At 36.0% G+C, this 21,491-nt stretch overlaps 3 protein-coding genes across 3 annotated transcripts; all 3 read right to left on the bottom strand.

Moving 5' to 3' along the window:
* Positions 1–1,959: 1,959 nt before the first annotated feature.
* LOC115967783 (17.5 kDa class I heat shock protein-like) lies at positions 1,960–2,822 on the bottom strand. Its single transcript, XM_031086927.1, has one exon. The coding sequence runs from the start codon at positions 2,583–2,585 to the stop codon at positions 2,130–2,132; it is 456 nt and encodes a 151-aa protein (XP_030942787.1). The 5' UTR covers positions 2,586–2,822; the 3' UTR covers positions 1,960–2,129.
* Positions 2,823–10,521: 7,699 nt separating this feature from the next.
* Positions 10,522–11,413, bottom strand: LOC115969426 (17.5 kDa class I heat shock protein-like). Its single transcript, XM_031089077.1, has one exon. The coding sequence runs from the start codon at positions 11,144–11,146 to the stop codon at positions 10,691–10,693; it is 456 nt and encodes a 151-aa protein (XP_030944937.1). The 5' UTR covers positions 11,147–11,413; the 3' UTR covers positions 10,522–10,690.
* Positions 11,414–18,767: 7,354 nt separating this feature from the next.
* Positions 18,768–19,550, bottom strand: LOC115969427 (17.5 kDa class I heat shock protein-like). Its single transcript, XM_031089078.1, has one exon. The coding sequence runs from the start codon at positions 19,384–19,386 to the stop codon at positions 18,931–18,933; it is 456 nt and encodes a 151-aa protein (XP_030944938.1). The 5' UTR covers positions 19,387–19,550; the 3' UTR covers positions 18,768–18,930.
* Between the last annotated feature and the right edge of the window lie 1,941 nt (positions 19,551–21,491).

Below are 21,491 nucleotides of genomic sequence, written 5' to 3'. Positions count from 1 at the left end.
GTTTAAAACCCACATAATGAAATGGATAAGATTAACTTGGATAAGTGCTAGTGCTTACTAGGATAATCTTCACATGATTAGATTTAGAGGACTAAATTCCAATGTAGTGACTGATAGGTGTGCTTCATCTACCAAGGATAAGTGTTACTCTAAAGTTGTAAGATGAGAAAAAAAGAAAAGGGTTAGGCAAGAAGAGTCAATTAGAACTACAAAGAATTGGTCCTCTTGAATCGAACATAATTTAACTTGCCGAAGCCTAAAATAAGCTTAAGTCGTGTGAAGGTCCAAAACTCCTTTCTTCCTATTTGGGCATGGTTATCTTCTTCCTTCCTTCCTTCCTATCTATTTGCTTTCCAAAAAGCCCAATTTTGTTTTGGATAGTTTCCACCACAAAATCGTATCTCCATTCAAGTATTCTTCTTTAACTTTAAAAATAGCCCACTTATTATGAGTACTCTTAAACCATCACTCAAAAGCTATTCTGAAGCTCACTTCCTATAACGACCTAAGGAAAAGCTTTAGCCACTTCTCCGCTATAAGTCAAAATGATTAGTCACAATTAAAACTCCTTATAATTGTTAATAAAATCTAGAACTATACAGTAAATATCCGATGTGAAACTCATCGCATACCTACACACATCACATAATCAACCAAATTGAGATATCATGCTTCCACTCTTACATTCATCTACACATCGCACACCTACAAACATCACATAATCAATCAAATTGAGATATCATTCTTCCACTCTTACATTCCTCTATTCAATACAACCTTTCTATGTTTTTGGTGGGTGTAAGGGTCTGATTGGTTGGGTGAAACAAGAATGATAAAAAATTGAGGATAAAAAAGTTGAGAAAAAACTAATTTTATAAGTGTTTGATTGGAAAAATAGAAAGGATAAAAAATTAATAGGCTCATATGTTTTTTCCTTAACCACTAAAATCCTACCTCCCCAATTTGGGAAGAAAATAAAGAAAAGATAAATAGTTGCAATCAGTGACAAAACTATCCCTTTTCTTCTTTACCTGCTAAGCACCTGTTAGATTTTTTTGCAATATATTCTTGAGATTATTTTCCAGGTTTAATTGTATGTGAATTTTTTTTTTTTTTTTTACTTTTTACTTTTTTCCTTGGCATGATTTTTCTTTTTCAATAAATTTGGGTAATTTTTTTTGTTAGTTTTTTGCTATTTTTTTATTTTAATTGGACATCAAGAGCTTATAAGTAAATTTGTACCCATTCATTTTTTTTATTCTTTCACTTTTTCACTCTCAACTAAATACAAATAAAAAAATTAAAATCTTTTCTATCATCCACCTTTATCTTCTTTTTTTCATTTTCTATCCTCTTTTATCTTCTTTTTTTCATTTTCTATCCTCTCACTTATACTGTACTACATAAAGTTTCTTCCTTAACCACATTGTACTGCATAAAGTTTCTTCTATCTTGGTCAGTGTCATATTTTGTTAAGTGCATATTTGTGGGCTTTCAACTTGTATTCCAGTATTTGGTAATAGGATTTGTAAGCAATAAGCCCATAACACCTATAGTTGAGAAGCTCAACAGAAATATATGAACTCAGAATGCAACTCACCGTTCTTAAATGTTAGGCTCAAATTACAAATTGTACCATTTAGCTTAACCAAAAACTCAAACAAATTGTACCATTTAGCTTAACCAAAAACTCAATTCAGTGCGTAAATTTCAAATTTTATTCAATCTTTAAGGGTCTGTCTGTGTGTAATTTTAAATACATATTTTTAAATTTTAAATAATATTATACATATTTTTATAATTTTTTTACCACCACATATTTTTAAAAAAATTAAAAATTATTATTTAAATACATGTAACAAACAAATCTAAAAATCCTATCAATTGAATAAAAGTATTTTTTGAAAAATTAAAAAATAAAGGGGGCAATTTACTCAAGGAATGCACTGAAGACTGAAATTTCACAAAAGAAGTAAATAACGATCATAAATACTTGAGCGTCATAAAAAATTAGCCAAAGAGTATTATTTGCATCGATATTTTAAGCAAACACTTCGCACACGGAACATTCACAGCTGAGATTAATAATGTTTCCCAAAAGCGCGCGCGCGTACACACAAAAAAAAAAATCAACCAGAGATTTCAATGGCCTTGATATCAGGTTTCTTCACCTCCACTTTAGGAACAGTAACAGTGAGAACCCCATTCTCCATAGCAGCCTTGATCTGATCCATCTTCACATTCTCCGGCAACCTGAAACTCCTCACAAACTTGCCACTGCTCCGCTCGACACGATGCCACGTGTCATTCTTGTCTTCCTTCTCTATCTTCCTCTCTCCACTAATCCGAACCACTCTGTCATCTTCGACCTCGACTTTCACTTCCTCCTTGTTGAGCCCAGGAAGATCCGCCTTCAACACGTGAGCTTCTGGGGTCTCTTTCCAATCAATACGAGTATTAACAAGAGCAGAATTCTCTTCGGAAAATTGGGTTGGGAAATCCTTGAATGGGTCCCATACGCTTAGAGAGAATGGGTCGAAGATATTGCTGCGCTGGCCCCCGAAGAAGCTTGGAATCATCGACATTTTTGAACTTTGATGTTGTTGTGAATAACTTCAGAGACTCACAGATTTTTGCTGAATTTTTTTCGATGGTTGAAGGATTTGATGGGTTGGGTATTTATAAAGATGACTAAGAGGATTCTAGTGTAGTCTAGGCCCTGTTTTTTGTTTTGAAATTTTTGGTTCTTTGGAACTTCCTAGGACTATTGAGAACTATGTAGGAGCTACTTTGTGGGCACGTTTATAGGACCTAATTGAAGCTTGAAGAGACTCATGGCCCATAGTTTTACAAGTCCCTTGAATATCAGGCCTTTATAGCCCAAAAATATTATTATATTTTAGAACTAGAGGCTAGCCTGTAATACGCCAAAAATAAAAGTAAAAAAATAAAATAAAATTTTATATGATATATTTAATTGATTATTTGCAAATGAATGACTTATTTAATTTATTATAACTAATTAAGAAAACATAACATCTAATTTAATGAAAATTTATTTAGTGTTGTGAACTTGGGTTGCTTTATTGAAAAAGAATAGTCTGATTAGTTTAAATTGATCCGTTTTAACATTATTTTGTAACTCTAAAATTCAAATTAAAAAATAGATATTAGATTTGAGCTTTGACAATAAGTTAACAATTTTAAAGGTTATCAAAAAATCTCTTAAAAATTTTACAATTTCTTTTTCTCTCTATCAAAATTAAAATCAGAACTAATAGTACCAAGAGCGACAATGACCATCTCATACATGATATTTATTCTTATTATTCAAATTTATTTTTGGAATTAAAAATTTTTAAAATACATTTTATATATAGATGAAAATAGTTATTCAAAAAGGCAAGACAAATTTTCTAATGCATGTGTCACTTATAGAATATTAACTAACAATAAATATTACATTTGTTTATAATTATCCAAAATTAAAAATGATAAAATCCTATTTAAGATAGAAAATGTCACAAGCTCGCAAGAAATATAAGGTAAATTAGAGATGTTAGCAGTAATTTTGTATCTCAAAAGGCAATAAAAATAGATTTTAAAAAAATCAAAACATAAATATTATACAATTAATATTTAAAATAAGAGAAATCCCTACTAAAAATTATCACAAACTCCAAAATGTTTTGATTCGTCTCTAGGGTGATACTTGAGGTCAAATCACCAAAAACAGTGAAGGAGGTTCAGAGCTTTACAGGAAAGATCGTAGCTCTAAACAGATTCATCTCTAGGGCAACAGACAAGTGCATGCCATTCTTCAAGGTATTAAAAAAGGCCTTTCAGTGGACTAACGACTATGAAGAAGCCCTTGCAAAATTAAAAGAGTACTTGACGAAGCCACCATTGCTAAGTCTCTCGATGATGGGAAAGAAGTTGTACCTCTACTTAGTAGTGTCTAACACCACAGTGAGTTCTTCATTGATTAGAGAAGAAGAAAATATCCAGAAGCCAGTCTACTATACCAGCCAGGCATTCCAAGGAGCAGAGGCAAATTACCCAAGGATGGAAAAGATAACTTTCGCATTGCTGGTCGCTTCTAGGAAACTCCATCCTTATTCCAAGCACACTCCATCGTCGTCATGACAGACCAGCCAATAACAAGGACGATGAACAAGATAGATGCAACAGGATGACTAATTCAATAGACAATTGAATTGGGCCAATTCGACATCGAATATCGGCCTCGAGTAGCAATCAAAGCCCAAGTACTATCAAACTTCATTGTAGAATTCACTTACCCCTACAAGGAAGAAGAACTCCCCTTGGAAACATGGACGGTCCAAATAGATGGGTCTGCCACGAAGAAAGTAAGAGGGCCAAGAGTAGTGCTCATATCCCCATAAGGAGAAATACTGAAGTATGCAGTTAGACTACAATTCTCAGCAATAAATAACGAGACAGAGTACAAAACATTGCTAACAAGACTAAGTCTAGCAAAAGCTTTTGAAGCAAAGAATCTCATCATCCAAGCTAATTCTCAACTAATAATTGGACAAGTGAAGGGGGATTATGAAGCCAAAGAAGAGAGGATGAAGAAGCACCTAAAGATCATCCAATGAATCTCACAACATTTCAACAGCCTAGACTTTGTACAAATCCTTCGGGTGAAAAACGCAGAAGTTAACTTCCTAGCAAGAATAGCCTTGTCAGACGACTACAATGCAACCTCCGAACTATGTATAGAGATAAGAGGGCAACCAAGCACAAAAGGTGAGCAGGTTCTGAAGATAAAAGAGCAAGACAAGTGGATGACTCCCATCATCTGTTACTTGAAAGAAGGATGGCTCCTAGAAGATAAAATGAATGTAAGAAAGATACAGATCAGAGCAGCCCGTTTCGTCATTATTGACGATATACTATACAGATGAGGTTATTCACTACCCTACTTAAGGTGTGCCAACTTGGAAGAAGTAGATTACGTGCTCCACGAGGGAATTTGTGGAAATCATGTAGGAGCAAGGTCTTAAGCAGGAAAGGCACTCAGAATAGGATATTATTGGCCAACTTTATAGAAGGATGCACACAATCTTGTCAAAGCATGCGATAAGTGTCAACACTTCGCAAATGTCCAGACGAGACCAAGAGAGACGATGACGCCAATATCCTCGCCATGGCGCTTCGCCTAATGAGGGATTGACATTATGGGCCCATTCCCTTTAGGGAAGAAGCAACATAGATTTTTTATCGTTGCAATTGATTACTTCACAAAATGGGTAGAAGCAGAACCGTCGACAACGATAACAGAGGCAAAAGTCATAAGCTTCGTATGGAAAAATATCATCTGCAGATTTGGAGTCCCACATGTCATAATATTAGGCAATGGAAAGCAGTTCGACAATCCCAAGTTTCAAAAATTTTGTCAAGACTTAGGAGTCAAAAACCACTACTCTTCTCTAAGACACCCTCAGGCCAAAAATAAAACAAAATTGACAAACAAAAGCTTTCTCAAAATTATTAAAACTTGGCTTGAAGGGACAAAGGGGGCATGACCTGAAAAACTACCAAATGTCCTTTGGGCATATAGGACGACCATAAGAGTTCCAACAGGAGAAACACTATTTAGATTGACATTTGGCATTGAAGCCGTCATACTAGTGGAAGTGGGACTGATGAGCCTCCGGGTCAAAACTTACGAAGACCAGAAGAACCAGTAGGAGCTTAACAATAACTTGGATCTAATTGATAAAGTCAAAGAGGAAGCCATGAAGCGAATGACCAAACACAATGAAGCAATGACAAGATACTACAACAAAAAGGTCAAGGTAAGAAGGTTCAGCACAGGAGACCTCATCCTCAGAAAGATGTCATAGGCAACAAAAGACCCATCCCAAGGAAAATTGGGACCAGCCTGGGAAGGCCCCTATGAAGTAATCCGTCACTCTAGAGAAGGCTCCTACTACCTAAAGTCTTTAGACGGTCAGGAACTGCCTTGACCATGGAACATAGAACATCTGAAGAAGTACTACCAGTAAGGAATCTTTTACATTTCAAGTTGCCCAATCTTCATATCAATATGTCCGACAGTTATTATTTTCGTCATTCATAGATCAATAATACATGAAAGCATTATTCATGTGCATTTATCAATGATTATCCATGAGTTATTTATCAACAAAAGCATGTGCAACACTCAGGAGTTATTCTTGGGAGATGTCCCAAGAATCTCCATCATTAAATTTCAAATTGAAAGCTGTTCATACATAACCGACATCTTCATAGCCATCAAAGTTGTGAATACAAAACTTCCAAAGTCAACTAAATCAAAAGTTGATTAAACACAACTATTATGATCGTCATTTAAACATGAACGAGCAAAAAAAAAAATGGTTAACCTAAAGACGCTCCAATAGCATGACTCTAAGTCACGCATATAGTGCAACATCGTCATTCAAACATGACTCAATAAAAAAGCTGTTCAAACACAGTTAAAAATAATAAGTTGGTCAAACACAACTAACATCGTCATTAAAACATGACTCAATAAAAAACTGTTCAAACAGAGCTAAAAATAATAAGTTGTTCAAATACAACTAACATCGTCATTAAAATATGACTCAATAAAAAAACTGTTCAAACACAGCTAAAAATAATAAGTTGTTCAAACACAACTAGAATCATCATTAAAACATGACTCAACAAAAAACTGTTCAAACACAACTCAAAATAATAATTTATTCAAACACAGCGAACACAGTCATTCAAACATGACTCAATAAGAAAAGATGTTTAAACACAAGCTAAACATAAAAAGTTGTTTAAACACAACTAATATCGTCATAATTCAACTGTTCAAACATAGCTAAATCATTACCATCATGACTCATTGAAAGATTATCCAAACACAATCAAGTATGAAAAGTTGTTTAAAACAACTAAAGCATAAAGGTAGCCAAAAAACCTTCGTCATCTGAACACAGCAAAGATTTACTTATAATTTTTTTTTTTCATGTCAGCAGTTCATGAAAGAAGTTGTCATTGTCAAAAAGAAAATGCATGCCTAAAACACACAGGCCCAAGGAAATTGTTTAGAAGAATTGCTCAAAATAGCGAGCCCATAAAGACATTGTTTTCGTCTTACACAAAAAAAGAAAAAAAGAGGAAAAACTGGAAAGAAAAAACATATAAGTTACTGTTCATCAGGGACTGGATCTGCAAGGGTTATGGTCACGGCCTCTTCCGTTACCTCGGCTATAGTCACTACATTCATTGTTGTAACTTCAGAAGGAGGAGACAAGAGCTCCTTCTCAACATCACTAATAACAAGACCAGAAAGGTCCAAGTCAGGGTGATGCTTCGCCATCCATTTCTTGAGAATATCAAAACCTTCTACGTAGTACCCACACAACTCGTCTGAGTTCTCATCAGAGTCCTTGAATTCTTATACCACCGTAGCCCAAGCTTTCTGCAACTTTAACTCCAGATCACCAACCTGCTTGTCCTTTAGATTGTAAAAGTCCTATTTCACTTGTAGGCTCTTCTCCAAGGCTGCCACACGTTTTTTTTTCATTTTCAGTTTCGACGGTAAGAATGGCAACCTTGTTCTTGAGGGTCTCATTCTCAGCAGAAAGAGATTTGATCATAAGCTCAGACATGGCCACCCTTTTCTCCAAGTCCAGAAGTTTCCTATAAACGAACAAGGACTTCCCTAAAGCCTCCACATAAAATCTCTCTTAACAAAAAGCAAAACAAAAAAGAAAAAGTAATTTGCGTTATCAACACATACCTACACGAGTTTCTGAATGTGAGACGACATCACTTCGTCGAACGACTTCACCATCAAAGGGTTTAGGTTGTCCACAGAAAGCGCCTCATGAGCCTTTAAAGCAACAACATTAGCATTGTCCTAGAAGGAGGAAGAAAAGGCTTGCCACCAACCTTCTTCTTCTTCTTCTTCTTAGTCTCCTCCCAAGTAAAGGAAATTACCTCCAGAAACGAGGTGGGAAAGGCTGAACGCTTAGCAAGAGAATGGGCTGAAGGAGGAGTCACCACGGGATCATCCTTGGAAACGTCCCTTACCTTTGAACGCTTCTTTGAAAAGAGACCACTGGACGAGGCCACCTTTGGCTTTCTTATCTTGAGCCTCGGCCAACTTTTGCTTGCTAAATCTGGTCGTCATTCTTGAAAAGAAGGAGAGAGAGAAAAAAAAAAAAAAAAGATGGAACACTCACTCTTTTTCACAACTTCAAGATTTCTCCGGACCTTACTTGATGGTTTCGAACCTAGGAAATGAAGGAATAGCGATTTGAGTAGAGACAAGCTCGTTAAAATCCTTGACAGTCTCCAAATATTCCTTCATCTTTTCAGCGCGACAATGATATCTCTTCTTCAAATGAGAACGTTGAGAAACTGCAAAAAAACAAGTATGTTACATACCACCGTCACTAGCAAAGAATGAAAAACGAACAGAAAGATGCACCAGACATAAGGGTTCCCTAACTACGAAAAAATTTGGGGGCTTCATCTAGGTCCTCACCAGGGACGAACTCCTAACCATTGCTAGAAGCAAAAAAGAAGTTTGGTTTCCAATAGCGAAGAGATGATGGGTAATCAAATATTAATCTAGAAGCCCTACCCCACGGCTTAAATTCATAATAGCTAGGGTCTTTGGACTTTCTCAGACGATAAAAATGAAGGAATTCGTCTTTTTTAATGACGTTCCCGTTATTGGTAGACATCCACACTACCATACAAGAAACGACGATCAGCTAAGAATTGGGCACTAACTGTGCTAGAGCAAGATGTAAATATGCAAAAAGCTCCCTAACAAAGGGATGGATGGGAAAAAGAAGACCACTAGTAAAGTCCGCCTCATAGAAACAGACTTTATCAACGTAAGAGTGACAGGTCCTATCCTCGCCACTTGGGATCCTAATCTTAACAAAATCAAGGAACTAAAACCTATCCCTAATCAGCTTCTCATCTTTTCCAGAGAGGGCACAAGAGATATTCCAAGCTTTATAAGGAGTGGAAGGGGAGGTAACCTCGGGAATTACACTGTCATCAGACGAGGACAACCCCGTCTTCAACTCACTAGACCTAACCTCCCCAGACATCTTTAGTGACCTAACTACCCTAGCAAAATGGGAAACTAAAGGGAATAAAGAAGAAAGGACAAAATTATGTGGACAGTCCTCCCCCACGAAGAGACTGACCCACTTGAGACACTCTCCCTCTACAACCTCAAGCAAACAACCTAAGCAAGCAAAAAGAAAAGCTATTAAAGAAAAATCAACCCTAACAGAAGAGTAATCTACCATGAAAGAACAGAAAAAGAACCAAGAGCACGAAGAACTTACCAGGAAACACAAGACTGAGAAAGGAAGCTTGAAGGAGAAACAAACCCTAAAATGAAAACTAAACAAGAAAAAATTACAAAGAAAAGGAAACAGGAGGGAAAAATGCGAAATAAGTGACCAAAACATGCGCAAAAAAACCAAGAAGTGTCTACGTTGAACGCATCCTGATTGTACACATAACACTCAATTGGTCAAACTTCAACTCGTCATAAATACACAATACACAGAATACAAAGCGTCAGATGAATATGTTCTCATCTCATCCAACAGACAAAAATTTGAACAAAAGGGCAACTGATGAATCAAAAATTTATGATCATCATTAAGCAAAAATTGTCATTAATCAAGAAAAGATGTTACACATTTATTACGCTTATTGATGACAAAACGTAACGGATGAAACAACGATCACAAAATAAGCCGTAAACTTTAGACAAAAATTTTATAACGTACTAACCATTATGCATAAATACAACAATTCATTGCCCAATAATTACACACACAACTATAAAAGAGAGGGCAACAAAAATTAAAAGCACATACTAGTACTCTACGAAAATCACTTTCCAATTTGTTTCTCTCTAAAATATTTCTCCCTTACTAACTTAAACATCAGAAGTGATTTTGCTAACACCTTACCAGCGTGTTACACTACCACGCAGTTCATTTTGCAGGTTTTCCTCTAAATGAGACGACCCCATCAGAGATTCATCCATCCGCTATGACGATTCATCCATCCGCTATGACAAGGAGCACAACTACTAATTTTTTGCATCATTAAGTGTCATATTTTGTTAAGTGCATATTTGTGGGCTTCCAACGTGTATTCCAGTATTTGGTAATAGGATTTGTCAGCCATAAGCCCATAACACTTATAGTTGAGAAGCTCAACAAAAATATATGAACTTAGAATGCAACCAACCGTTCTTAAATGTTAGGCCCAAATTACAAATTGTTCCATTTAGCTTTACCCAAAACTCAATTCAGTACTTAAATTTCAAATTTCAAATTTATTCAATCTTTAATCCTCCTGTTAATGTCTATTCCGTGCTTAAAAATCCCATCAATTGAATAAAAAGTATTTTTTGAAAAATTAAAAAATAGAGGGGCCAATTTACTCAAGAGGAATGCCCTGAAGACTGAAAATTCACAAAAGAAGAAGTAAAGAACGATCATAAATACTTGAGCATCATAAAAAAATTAGACAAAAAGTATTATTTGCATAGATATTTTAAGCAAACACTTCGCACACACAACATTCACAGCTGAGATTAATCATGTTTCCCAAAAGCACATACACAATTCACACACACACACACACACACACAAAATCAACCAGAGATTTCAATGGCCTTGACATCAGGTTTCTTCACCTCCACTTTGGGAACAGTAACAGTGAGAACCCCATTCTCCATAGCGGCCTTAATCTGATCCATCTTCACGTTCTCCGGCAACCTGAAACTTCTCACGAACTTGCCACTGCTCCGCTCGACACGATGCCACGTGTCATTCTTGTCTTCCTTCTCTATCTTCCTCTCTCCACTTATCCGAACCACTCTGTCATCTTCGACCTCGACTTTCACTTCCTCCTTGTTTAGCCCAGGAAGATCGGCTTTCAACACGTGTGCTTCTGGGGTCTCTTTCCAATCAATACGAGTGTTAACGAAAGCAGAATTCTCTTTGGAAATTTGGGTTGAGAAATCCTTGAATGGGTCCCATACGTTTAGAGAAAATGGGTCGAAAATATTGCTGCGTTGGCCACCGAAGAAGCTTGGAATCATCGACATATTTGAACTTTGATGTTGTTGGTAATAACTTCTGAGACACAGGTTTTTAATGAATTTTTTTCGATGGTTGAAGGATTTGATGGGTTGGGTATTTATAAAGATGACTAAGAGGATTCTAGTGTATTCAGCAAACAAAAAAAAGAAGAGGCTTCTAGTGTAGTCTAGGCTCTGTTTTTTGTTTTGAGATTTTTGGGTTTTTTGGAACTTTCTAGGACTATTGAGAACTATGTAGGAGCTACTTTGTGGGCACGTTTAAGGACCTAATTGAAGCTTGAAGAGACTCATGGCCCATAGTTTAACAAGTCCCTTGAATATCAGGCCTTTATAGCCCAAAAATATTATTATATTTTAGAACTAGAGGCTAGCCTGCAATACGTCAAAAATAAATCCACAACACTAAACGATTAAGAGCATTTCCATAGGGTTTGTTTGTGCGTATGTGCTTTTAAATCTTTAATAATTAAGTACCTGATCAATTCAATTAGTACCTGTTCTCTCATCCATACAAAATAAAAAAAATAAAAAATAACGGGGAAGCAGAATCAAGTCAGCCAAGGGATAAAACTTTAGAAGATGCGTGTGCCACTGGTAAAAAGAGGGGAAGAGTGAAGCTAAAAAAGTTGCCCTTCAGAGCATCCGTAGCAGCCGTTACAAAAATTATGTCATTTTGTCATACTAAAAGCATACTTTATTATTTTACCACATTATTTTACAAAATTTCATTTATTAGATGTTCTATATTTTTACCACTTCATTTAAATATTATTTCTTAATTCTTTCTTCATAACGGTAATATTTGTTCCTACAACAGTCATATTTTCAAATCTCATCAATTCTAATGGTAACATTTTCAAACAATCCTCTTAATTCAACTGTCATATTTTTAAAAATTAATATTTTCTTAAGTATTTAAAAAAAAAAAAAAAAAAAAAAAAACTCAGAACCTGTAACCTTAAAAAAATAAAATAAAATAACAGAGCACACAACACATATGAACTAACAGCCACCAAACAGTGCCTCACTACTGTAAGAACAAGTAAGGAAAAAAAAAGAACAATGATTCGCAATCTATAGTGATCAGAAAGCAAATTAAACAAAGGAAAAGGGAAAAAAGAAAACAAAATCACTTTTTTTTTTCTTCCTGAAGTAGGCATCAATGAAAGCAAGCAAAAATGACCTGAAGAACCAACCTTTAAGTCTCAGAAACTCAGAACCTTGTCCCTTTATACCTAGAAAACAACCCACTATGGCTTCTTCTTCAAACCTCTTTCTCTCTCTGTCTCTCTCTCTTTCTTTCAAAGCTATAACTTAGAAATGCATATAAGAATCAGCAACCGACTATAACTTGATCTTCAAATCTCTCTCTCTTCTCTCTCTAATAAATTGACAACCAAGCAATGCTTCCAAGTACAGCAATCAAACAAAAGAAGTATATTCAAAAACTCCTTCTCACTCTCACTTTCAAAAGACACTGACCTAGAAGACAATTTCTCAAAATCAGAAATACCCAGAGCTCATTTTTGTTTCTTACGAAGAAACAGACATCAAACGGTTGAAACCCTTTTTTTTAAAAAAAACCAAAAAACAGAGAATCATAGAGAACTTAGAGAATCACAGAGAAGACGGAGAATCAATGACTATATGACTATATGACAATCTCAGAGAATCACAGAGAAGACGGAGAACTTACCTGTACGCAGTATATGTAGAACGAATTGATGAAACCTTCAGAGAAACGGTGAATCAATGAAACCTTCAGAGATAGAACAGCGAATCGGCGACTCTGAGAACAACGAACAGCGAATCGGCAAATCAAGATAGAACAGAGACCCACAACCCAGAGACCCACGCCGATCACAATCCGAATTCACAAACCCACAACCCAGAGACCTATGCCCACACCGATCACAATCAAAAATCACAAATCCACAACCAGACCCACGCCAATAGGCGACCCTGAGATAGAACAGAGAGGAGAGAGCGAACAAAAGGGGAAAAAAAAAAACCGGTGAAGGAGATAAGTGATGGTAGAGAGGAAATCGGTGGTGGCTCATATTCATGAATGGGAAGAGAATAGAGCAAAAGGGAAGAGGGAAGAAGAAAGAGTATGGGAGAGTGAAAATGGAGGCGGTGAATACTGAATTGCTGAAGGAGAAGATGAAAGAGATATGAGAGAGAAAGAGGAATAAAAAATTAATAAATCCATATGCCACAGCTTACCGTACCGTGGGAAATTTGTGATTGTACTGTAGCATGTTGCAAAAAATATGGCATTTAGCACATCTAATAAATGGGGTCAAATGGTGTTTAGTGTGGGATATGTGCCAAATATTTAGCATTTGGCACATATCCCACATCTGCTGTGGGTGCTCTAAGCATATTTAACTTTAGGGATCGGGCAAACCCCAATGGCAAGATGAATGTGAGTTCCCCATTGACTGAAAAGAACGTGGATGACCCTACTGCTAGTAGTAAGCCCTTATTTTCAATGGAATCTTTAGCTGATGGTGTGATGATGCCAATTGGGGCTACACCACTAGTGTGGAAAAGCCAGGAGTTCAAAGCGCCTGCGTGTGTCAAACAAAATAAAGTCATGCAGTCATGATGCTTAAATTGCTATTGCGATAGTGTTATTATCGGGTTTTGCTTTAAGTGGCAGAGAATTTTTTTCCTGGTTTTATAGTAATATTAGAATTTTTTTATTATTTTTTTTTATTTAAGTAATACTGAGGTGAAAAATTGTGAGAGTTTCAAATGTTTCGGTTTTATATATATATATAGATGACGAGTTAATTACAACACATTCACACTTCAGCTTCTTTTCATTCAAACTTCCCTTCCTTCGCTACTATGGCCACCTCTTTTGCAACTCTTCACGTGCTTTTCTTAGTATGGTTCCTTCCCACTACCTTCAGTTTAAGCTTTTTCTTCTTCAAAGCAAAGTCAATCTCAAATGTCTCTTGCAATGAAAAAGACAATCAAGCCCTTCTAACCCTCAAGCGTGGTCTCACTGATCATGGACACGTCCTCTCATCCTAGTCTAACCATAAAGATTGCTGTGTTTGGGACGGAGTTTTCTGCGACAAGAAAATTGGCCGAGTCACTGAGCTCCACCTCAATTATTCGAGGTTAGGCGATGAGGTTGGTGGTTCGTTGCTCCAATTAGAACATTTGAATTACTTGGATTTGAGTCACAATGACTTTAATTTTACTTCGATCCCAACTTTCTTTGGTTCAATGTACAGTCTTAACACATCTTGACCTCTCATATGCTAACTTCAGTGGACTCATTCCTCATCAGCTTGGGAACCTTTCAAGCCTTCGCTATTTGTCTTTCAGATATAATTATGACCTCTATGTACATAACCTTCGTTGGATGTCTAGTCTCTCTGCCATTCAATTTCTTGACCTGAGCTCAGCTGACCTTCACAAAGAAGTTGATTGGCTTCAAATAACGAGTAAGTTCCCATCTCTTTTGGAGCTATACTTGTATAATTGTCAGCTTGATAGCCTGAATCCATCTCTTGGATTTGTCAATTTCACGTCTCTTCGAGTCCTTGATCTTTCTGAAAATCATTTCAATCATGAGATACCTAATTGGTCCTCTAATCTCAGTACAAGCCTCTTAGGGCTTTACTTGATGAACAATTCTTTGAAAGGCAATATACCACCTAGCATTTTCAATTTAGAGAAATTAGAATATCTAAACTTGCATTCCAATCAGCTAACTGGAAAACTTTCGGAGTCCCTAAAAATTCTACCCAACAAATCTCCTAAAATTTTTTCATTTTGACGGCTGTAAAATCTATGTTTTTGATAACTTAATGTCATGCCAGATTTACAAGTAATTAGTTTCTCATTTTAATGTATCTTTATCTAGTTGGCAATTTGATATGTTCTTATTTCAATATTCTTTTCTACCCACATTATATATATAAGTAAGACTCAAACCCTATACATTTCTAAATGTGATAAATTAATAAGTTGAGCTTATAAAACTGGAGATACCACATACACATCCTAACCTTTTGTATGAAAGAGAGCTACCCAATCCCTTAATGAGAAACCCATAGTAGCCATTTGTCCCTTCCCTCTCCAATCTTTTATATCATTGAGAGGAGATTTCTACCATCACTTCTTACAAAATTTATAAGTGTTAGAATTTTGATTGGCTTGGAAACCATTATAGCTATCTCAAATCCAAATCCTTTGGTGCTTTTTTGTTGGCGGCTCAACGGTGGTAACTTTGGTAAGCTGGGTGCAAAAAATACTTGGAGCAATGGGTTGCTAGCTGGAACTTGGAGGGTTCAAATATACCAGGAAATATACGCTTGGAGAAGTTATAGTCATTCATGTATTACAACTATTCATGATAGTGAATTTTTCGACGGTGGTGTTGGCGGAGAGGTTTTTTTGCCTGAGTGATCAGGTTTTCCTTTTCGAAAGGGTGGATTTTTTTTTTTTTCCAGCATTTTCATATTGCTTTTTACATGCTTTAGTTCATTATTGAATATGTTTGCAATATGAAATTTGGCTAAACACTTATATTGGACTAATTTGTAATTGTAGATTAAAAGTGTTTAAGCCATAAAAGCCTAGGTGGTGTTTTTTTATTTTTGAATTTGTTCAATTGATTTTTTTTAAAAAAATTTTATTGTTAGCATTCTAGAGGATACTTACAAATAAATTCAAGTATTTGGTTCCTATGAAAAACAATGAACATGAATCTAATAAATCCACAACACTAACGATTAAGAGCATTCACATTTGTTCATGCAAAAATTTGTGTCTATTTTAACATAATAACCTACCTTTTTTTATTTTATATACTCGCTTTTCAAAACATCCCACGTTAGATTATTTATTTTACACCATATTTCATTAAAATATCAATTTTTCTTAATTAAAAAAAAATGATTTTCTTTCTTCAAATATATAAAAATTTAGATAAGGTTAAAGTAGAATTCTATCTCAGATAAAAATAAATATAGTAATGACATTGAAGTTTGGGAGTTAAGAGGTTAAAAATGGGCAAAATGCCCATGCTTATTTTGATGTGTGCCCAAATTTGGTATAGCCGGACCAATTGAAGTGCGTTCACAACTTCACATGATAAGTGAATAGGGATTGGCTTGTTCATCCATCGCCCACCACCGATGGAACCTCCCCTTACCACACTGAGCCGCCTAACGTAAAGCTCCACTGCAGGTGTTTGACGCAATGGTCGGCAGTGTTATCTAAGAACCAAAGCCAACATGTGTGGTGAATGATGGTGAGTTTTGCTCACCGATGAGAATCACACACTGCATGTGTGTGTGTGTGTGTGTGTGTGTGTGTGTGTGTGTGTGTGTGTGTGTGTGTGTGTGTGTCATTAGGTAGGATAGAGAAAGCTTAAGAGGACAATAGAATGAGAGGAGGCTGAGAGAGAGAGAGAGAGATAAAGCTGCACTATTGAATCTGGAGGAAGAAGAACATGTTAAATAGGTTTAGGTAATACAATATAAAATGAAGCCGTTTTGTATATATATTTTTTAAGTTCTAATACTAAAACGACATAGTTTTGGTCTTAAAAAAAAAAAAAAACAAACAAACAAACAAATTAAGGAATGATGTCGTTTTATCCTAGGTTAAATTTCTAGTTTCTCATTTATATCACTCTCTCTCTCTCTCTCTCTCTCTCTCTCTCTCTCTCTCTCTCGTCTTCTCTCTCTCCACAAGCCCACCGCCCATAGCCTCTTGCTCTCCCTCTCTCTCATCACAGCCCCTTTCTTCCTTAGCCTTCGTCATTCACTGCCACCATCCTGTGCCGCTCACTGCCACCATTCTCCAAGTGTCTTCCTCTCCACTCTTCTCTTTGTCCTAGCTATTCTCTGGAAGTTTGTACAGAATGTTTGATGGTCAATACTTAGAACTACTATGCTTCTCCTTCTTTTACTAGGTATCTAATTTTATTTGATTCTTAGTATTTAGGTTACAAATTATGCTTTGTCTTGCTATATTTTTTAGAAAGACTGTGAATTCCATTGAGATATTTTGTGTGGGTTTTAAAGAAATACAGTGAATATGTTTGTTTTTTTTTTTAATGAATTTTTACATTGTTTGATGATTCAGTATGGGTTGTTTGATGTGGTTTAATTTTTTATTTATTTAATATTTAGGTTATATATTTTTTTTCCCCAAACATATTGCACTAAACCGACATGGTGCATCACACCTTGTGCAAACTGATTCTCACCCCTTCACAAATAAGGTGCGGTAAAGGATAAGGGAAACCACCCTTGTAGGTGCGGTGCAAAAAAGCCCTCCAAAATCGGCCACATCGCATCATGTACAACCCTAGTATGCCTCTTCAAAGTTTCAAACCCTTAATTATTACTTTCACATAATGAAACGGATAAGATTAACTTGGATATGTGCTAGTGCTTACTAGGATAATCATCACATGATTAGATTTAGAGGGCTACATTCCAATACAGTGATTGATAGGTGTACTTCATTTACCAAGGATGTGTTACTCTAAAGTTGTAAGATGAGAAAAAAAGAAAAGGGTTAGGCAAGAAGAGTCAATTGAAACTACAAAGAATTGGTCCTCCTGAATCGAACATAATTTAACTTGCCGAAGCCTAAAATAAGCTTAAGTCGTGTGAAGGTCCAAAACTCCTTTCTTTCTATTTGGGCCTAGTGATCTTCTTCCTTCCTTCCTATCTATTTGCTTTCCAACAAGCCTAATTTTTTTTTGGATAGTTTCCACCACAAAGTCGTATCCCCAATCAAGTATTCCACTTTAGCTTTAAAAATAGCCCACTTATTATGAGTACTCTTAAGCCATCACTTAAAAGCTATTCTGAAGCTCACTTCCTATAACGACCCAAAAAAAACCTTTAGCCACTTTTACGCTATAACTCAAAAAAATTAGTCACAATTGTAACTTTTTATAGTTATTAATATAACCTAGATCTACCCAATAAATATTTGATGTGAAATTCATCACACACCTACACACATCACATAATCAATTAAATTGAGATATCATACACACATCACATAATTAATCAAATTAAGATATCATACTTCCACTCCTACATTCCTCTACGCATCATACACCTATACCACACCTATTCACATCACATAATCAATTAAATTAAGATATCATACTTCCACTCTTACATCCCCTATTCAATAAAACCTTTCTATCTACTTTATATACTTTAAAACCTTTCTATCTACTTTATATGCTTTTGGTGGGTGTAAGGGTCTGATTGGTTGGGTGAAACAAAAGGGATAGAAAATTGAGGATAAAAAAGTTAAGAAAACACTAATTTTATTAGTGTTTGATTGAAAAAAAAAATAATGAGCTCGGGCGGTTTTTCCTAAGCACACCAAAATTCTATCTCCCCCATTTTAGGGGGGGGGGGGGGAATAGAGAAAAGAGGGATAGTTGGAAACAATAACCAAACAATAATAAAATTGTTTCAAATTTTATTCAATCTTTAAATCCTCCTGTTAATGTCTATTCACTGCTTAAAAATCCCATCAATTGAATAAAAGTATTTTTTGAAAAATAAAAAAACAGAGGGGGCAATTTACTCAAGAGGAATGCACTGAAGACTGATATTTCACAAAAGAAGTAAATAACGATCATAAATACTTGAGCGTCATAAAAAATTAGCCAAAGAGTATTATTTGCATCGATATTTTAAGCAAACACTTCGCACACGGAACATTCACAGCTGAGATTAATAATGTTTCCCAAAAGCGCGCGCGCGTACACACAAAAAACAAAATCAACCAGAGATTTCAATGGCCTTGATATCAGGTTTCTTCACCTCCACTTTAGGAACAGTAACAGTGAGAACCCCATTCTCCATAGCAGCCTTGATCTGATCCATCTTCACATTCTCCGGCAACCTGAAACTCCTCACAAACTTGCCACTGCTCCGCTCGACACGATGCCACGTGTCATTCTTGTCTTCCTTCTCTATCTTTCTCTCTCCACTGATCCGAACCACTCTGTCATCTTCGACCTCGACTTTCACTTCCTCCTTGTTGAGCCCAGGAAGATCGGCCTTCAACACGTGAGCTTCTGGGGTCTCTTTCCAATCAATACGAGTATTGACAAAAGCAGAAGTCTCTCTGGAAATTTGTGTTGGGAAATCCTTGAATGGGTCCCATACGTTTAGAGAAAATGGGTCGAAGATATTGCTGCGTTGGCCACCGAAGAAGCTTGGAATTATCGACATTTTTGAACTTTGATGTTGTTGTGAATAACTTCAGACACAGAGACTCAGATTTTTGCAGGAAATTTTTCGATGGTTGAAGGATTTGATGGGTTGGGAATTTATAAAGATGACTAGGAGCATTCTAGTTTAGTCTAGGCCCTGTTTTTTGTTTTGAGATTTTTGGTTCTTTGGAACTTTCTAGGACTATTGAGAACTATGTAGGAGCTACTTTGTGGGCACGTTTATAGGACCAAATTGAAGCTTGAAAAGAATCATGGCCCATGGTTTAGCAACCATTGAGAACTATGTAGGAACTACTTTGTGGGCACGTTTATAGGACCAAATTGAAGCTTGAAGAGACTCATGGCCCATGGTTTAGCAAGTCCCTTTTGAATATCTGGCCTTTTTGGCCCAGCAATATATGATTATATTTTAGAACTAGTAGCTAGCCTGTAATATGCGAACAAAAAATCCGATATATTTTATTAATTAAAAATTAATTAGAGAATTTTTTTAAAATGAATTATTTAAATTATTATAATTAATTCAGAAAAGATAACATCTAATTTAATGAAAATTTGTTTAGTATTATGAACTTGGGTTGCTTTATTGAAAAAGAATGATCTAATTAGTTTAAATCGATATGTTTTAACATTATTTTGTTACTTTAAAATTCAAATTAAAAAATAGATATTAGAATTGAGCCTGTGAAAATAAGTTAACAATTTTAAATCTCTTAAAAATTTTACTCTTTCATTCTCTCTCTATCAAAGTTAAAATTAGAATTAATATTACCAAGAGAGATAATGACCATCTCATCCATGATGTTTATTCTTATACTAATTATTCAAATTTATTTTTAGAATTAAAAATTTTAAAATACATTTTTGTAAGGATGCAATTTGAGTCCTAAGCCCAAAAGTTAAAAGGATCTCTGCTCAAAGAATCTAATACAATGAATTTGTAGAGAGTGGGTTGGAAAACTTGGCTCTTATGAGTTGGGTCATGATTATAGAGGATCCAAATGATAATAAAGTAAAAATAGACTGGTTTTATCTTAGAAAATCGTCATCAGCACAGTCCGAGGAGATCGGTTCTTGTATATAATCCTTAAAGTTGGTTACAAGTACAGTTCTTGTTGCTACAATATTTCTCTCTCAATTCTCCAATCCCCTTCCCGTAGGGTCTTCTTTCTACTTTATTATATCCTCCTCTCTCATCTCTACCCTCCACGTGTAGATTAGATTGCTGGTCTTGATCCTAGTCCCATCAGCACCTTCTTGAAATCTTTGGGGAGTAGCTGTAAGGCTAAAAGTTACTGTTCAAGTATCACTTCCTCATTAATGTGGCAAGAGAGTTAGCTGCAAAGCATTCAATACGGTAGTAGCATTTTTCTCATAAATATTTCATAGCTCCCATGCCTCCATGACGTGCATCCTTGTCAATAGAAACTCCTAGAACATTACATTGGATGACGGGCTGCACCTTCTGACCTCTGCCTTGCTTATCCAAGGAAGCATCCCTCCTCGGACCACCTTCCTAGACCATCATGCCTAGATCCCTTCCTTTATTTATTAGTGCCGACCTTTATAACACGTTTACCCGTCCTCGAACTACTAGGTGTCCTCGGATCAGGCTCCCGACCCAATATATACTATTGCCCCTTTCATCCTTACAATAGCCCCTAGAAATTCTCCTCTTTTGCTCATCGGGCAAAAAGGAGGATTTCAATATCGCCACAACCACTCTGCATTTATCATATATCACCTCTGTTTGCACAGGTGCCTTTTTAACTGTCTAACGCACACTCCTGACGCTTCGTTATCCGTGACATGCCTTCATTAAATTTTTGCGGCTCCATGTTTTCCACGTTCTACAATGCGATGCGGATCCAACAGCTGGAGATTTTATTGGAACTCGAGCGGGAACTTTCCCGCTTGTCGCTCTCTCACTGATACAAATATTGCCCCAACACCTCATTCACCTCACTTTAGCATTCATACACTGAATCTTTGCACTCATAAATTGAACCTTTGCACTTATAAATACCAAGAGCTAGTCCGAGGAGAGTTTCCTACTTCACGTAAGTCATTTTAACCTTTTCTGTTTACTTTCCCCTCTATTTT

This window comes from Quercus lobata, chromosome 11, assembly GCF_001633185.2.
Source record: "Quercus lobata isolate SW786 chromosome 11, ValleyOak3.0 Primary Assembly, whole genome shotgun sequence".
Taxonomy (NCBI): domain Eukaryota; kingdom Viridiplantae; phylum Streptophyta; class Magnoliopsida; order Fagales; family Fagaceae; genus Quercus; species Quercus lobata.
The sequence above is the reverse complement of the archived record's forward strand: the minus strand, read 5'-3'. Positions and strand labels throughout refer to the sequence as shown.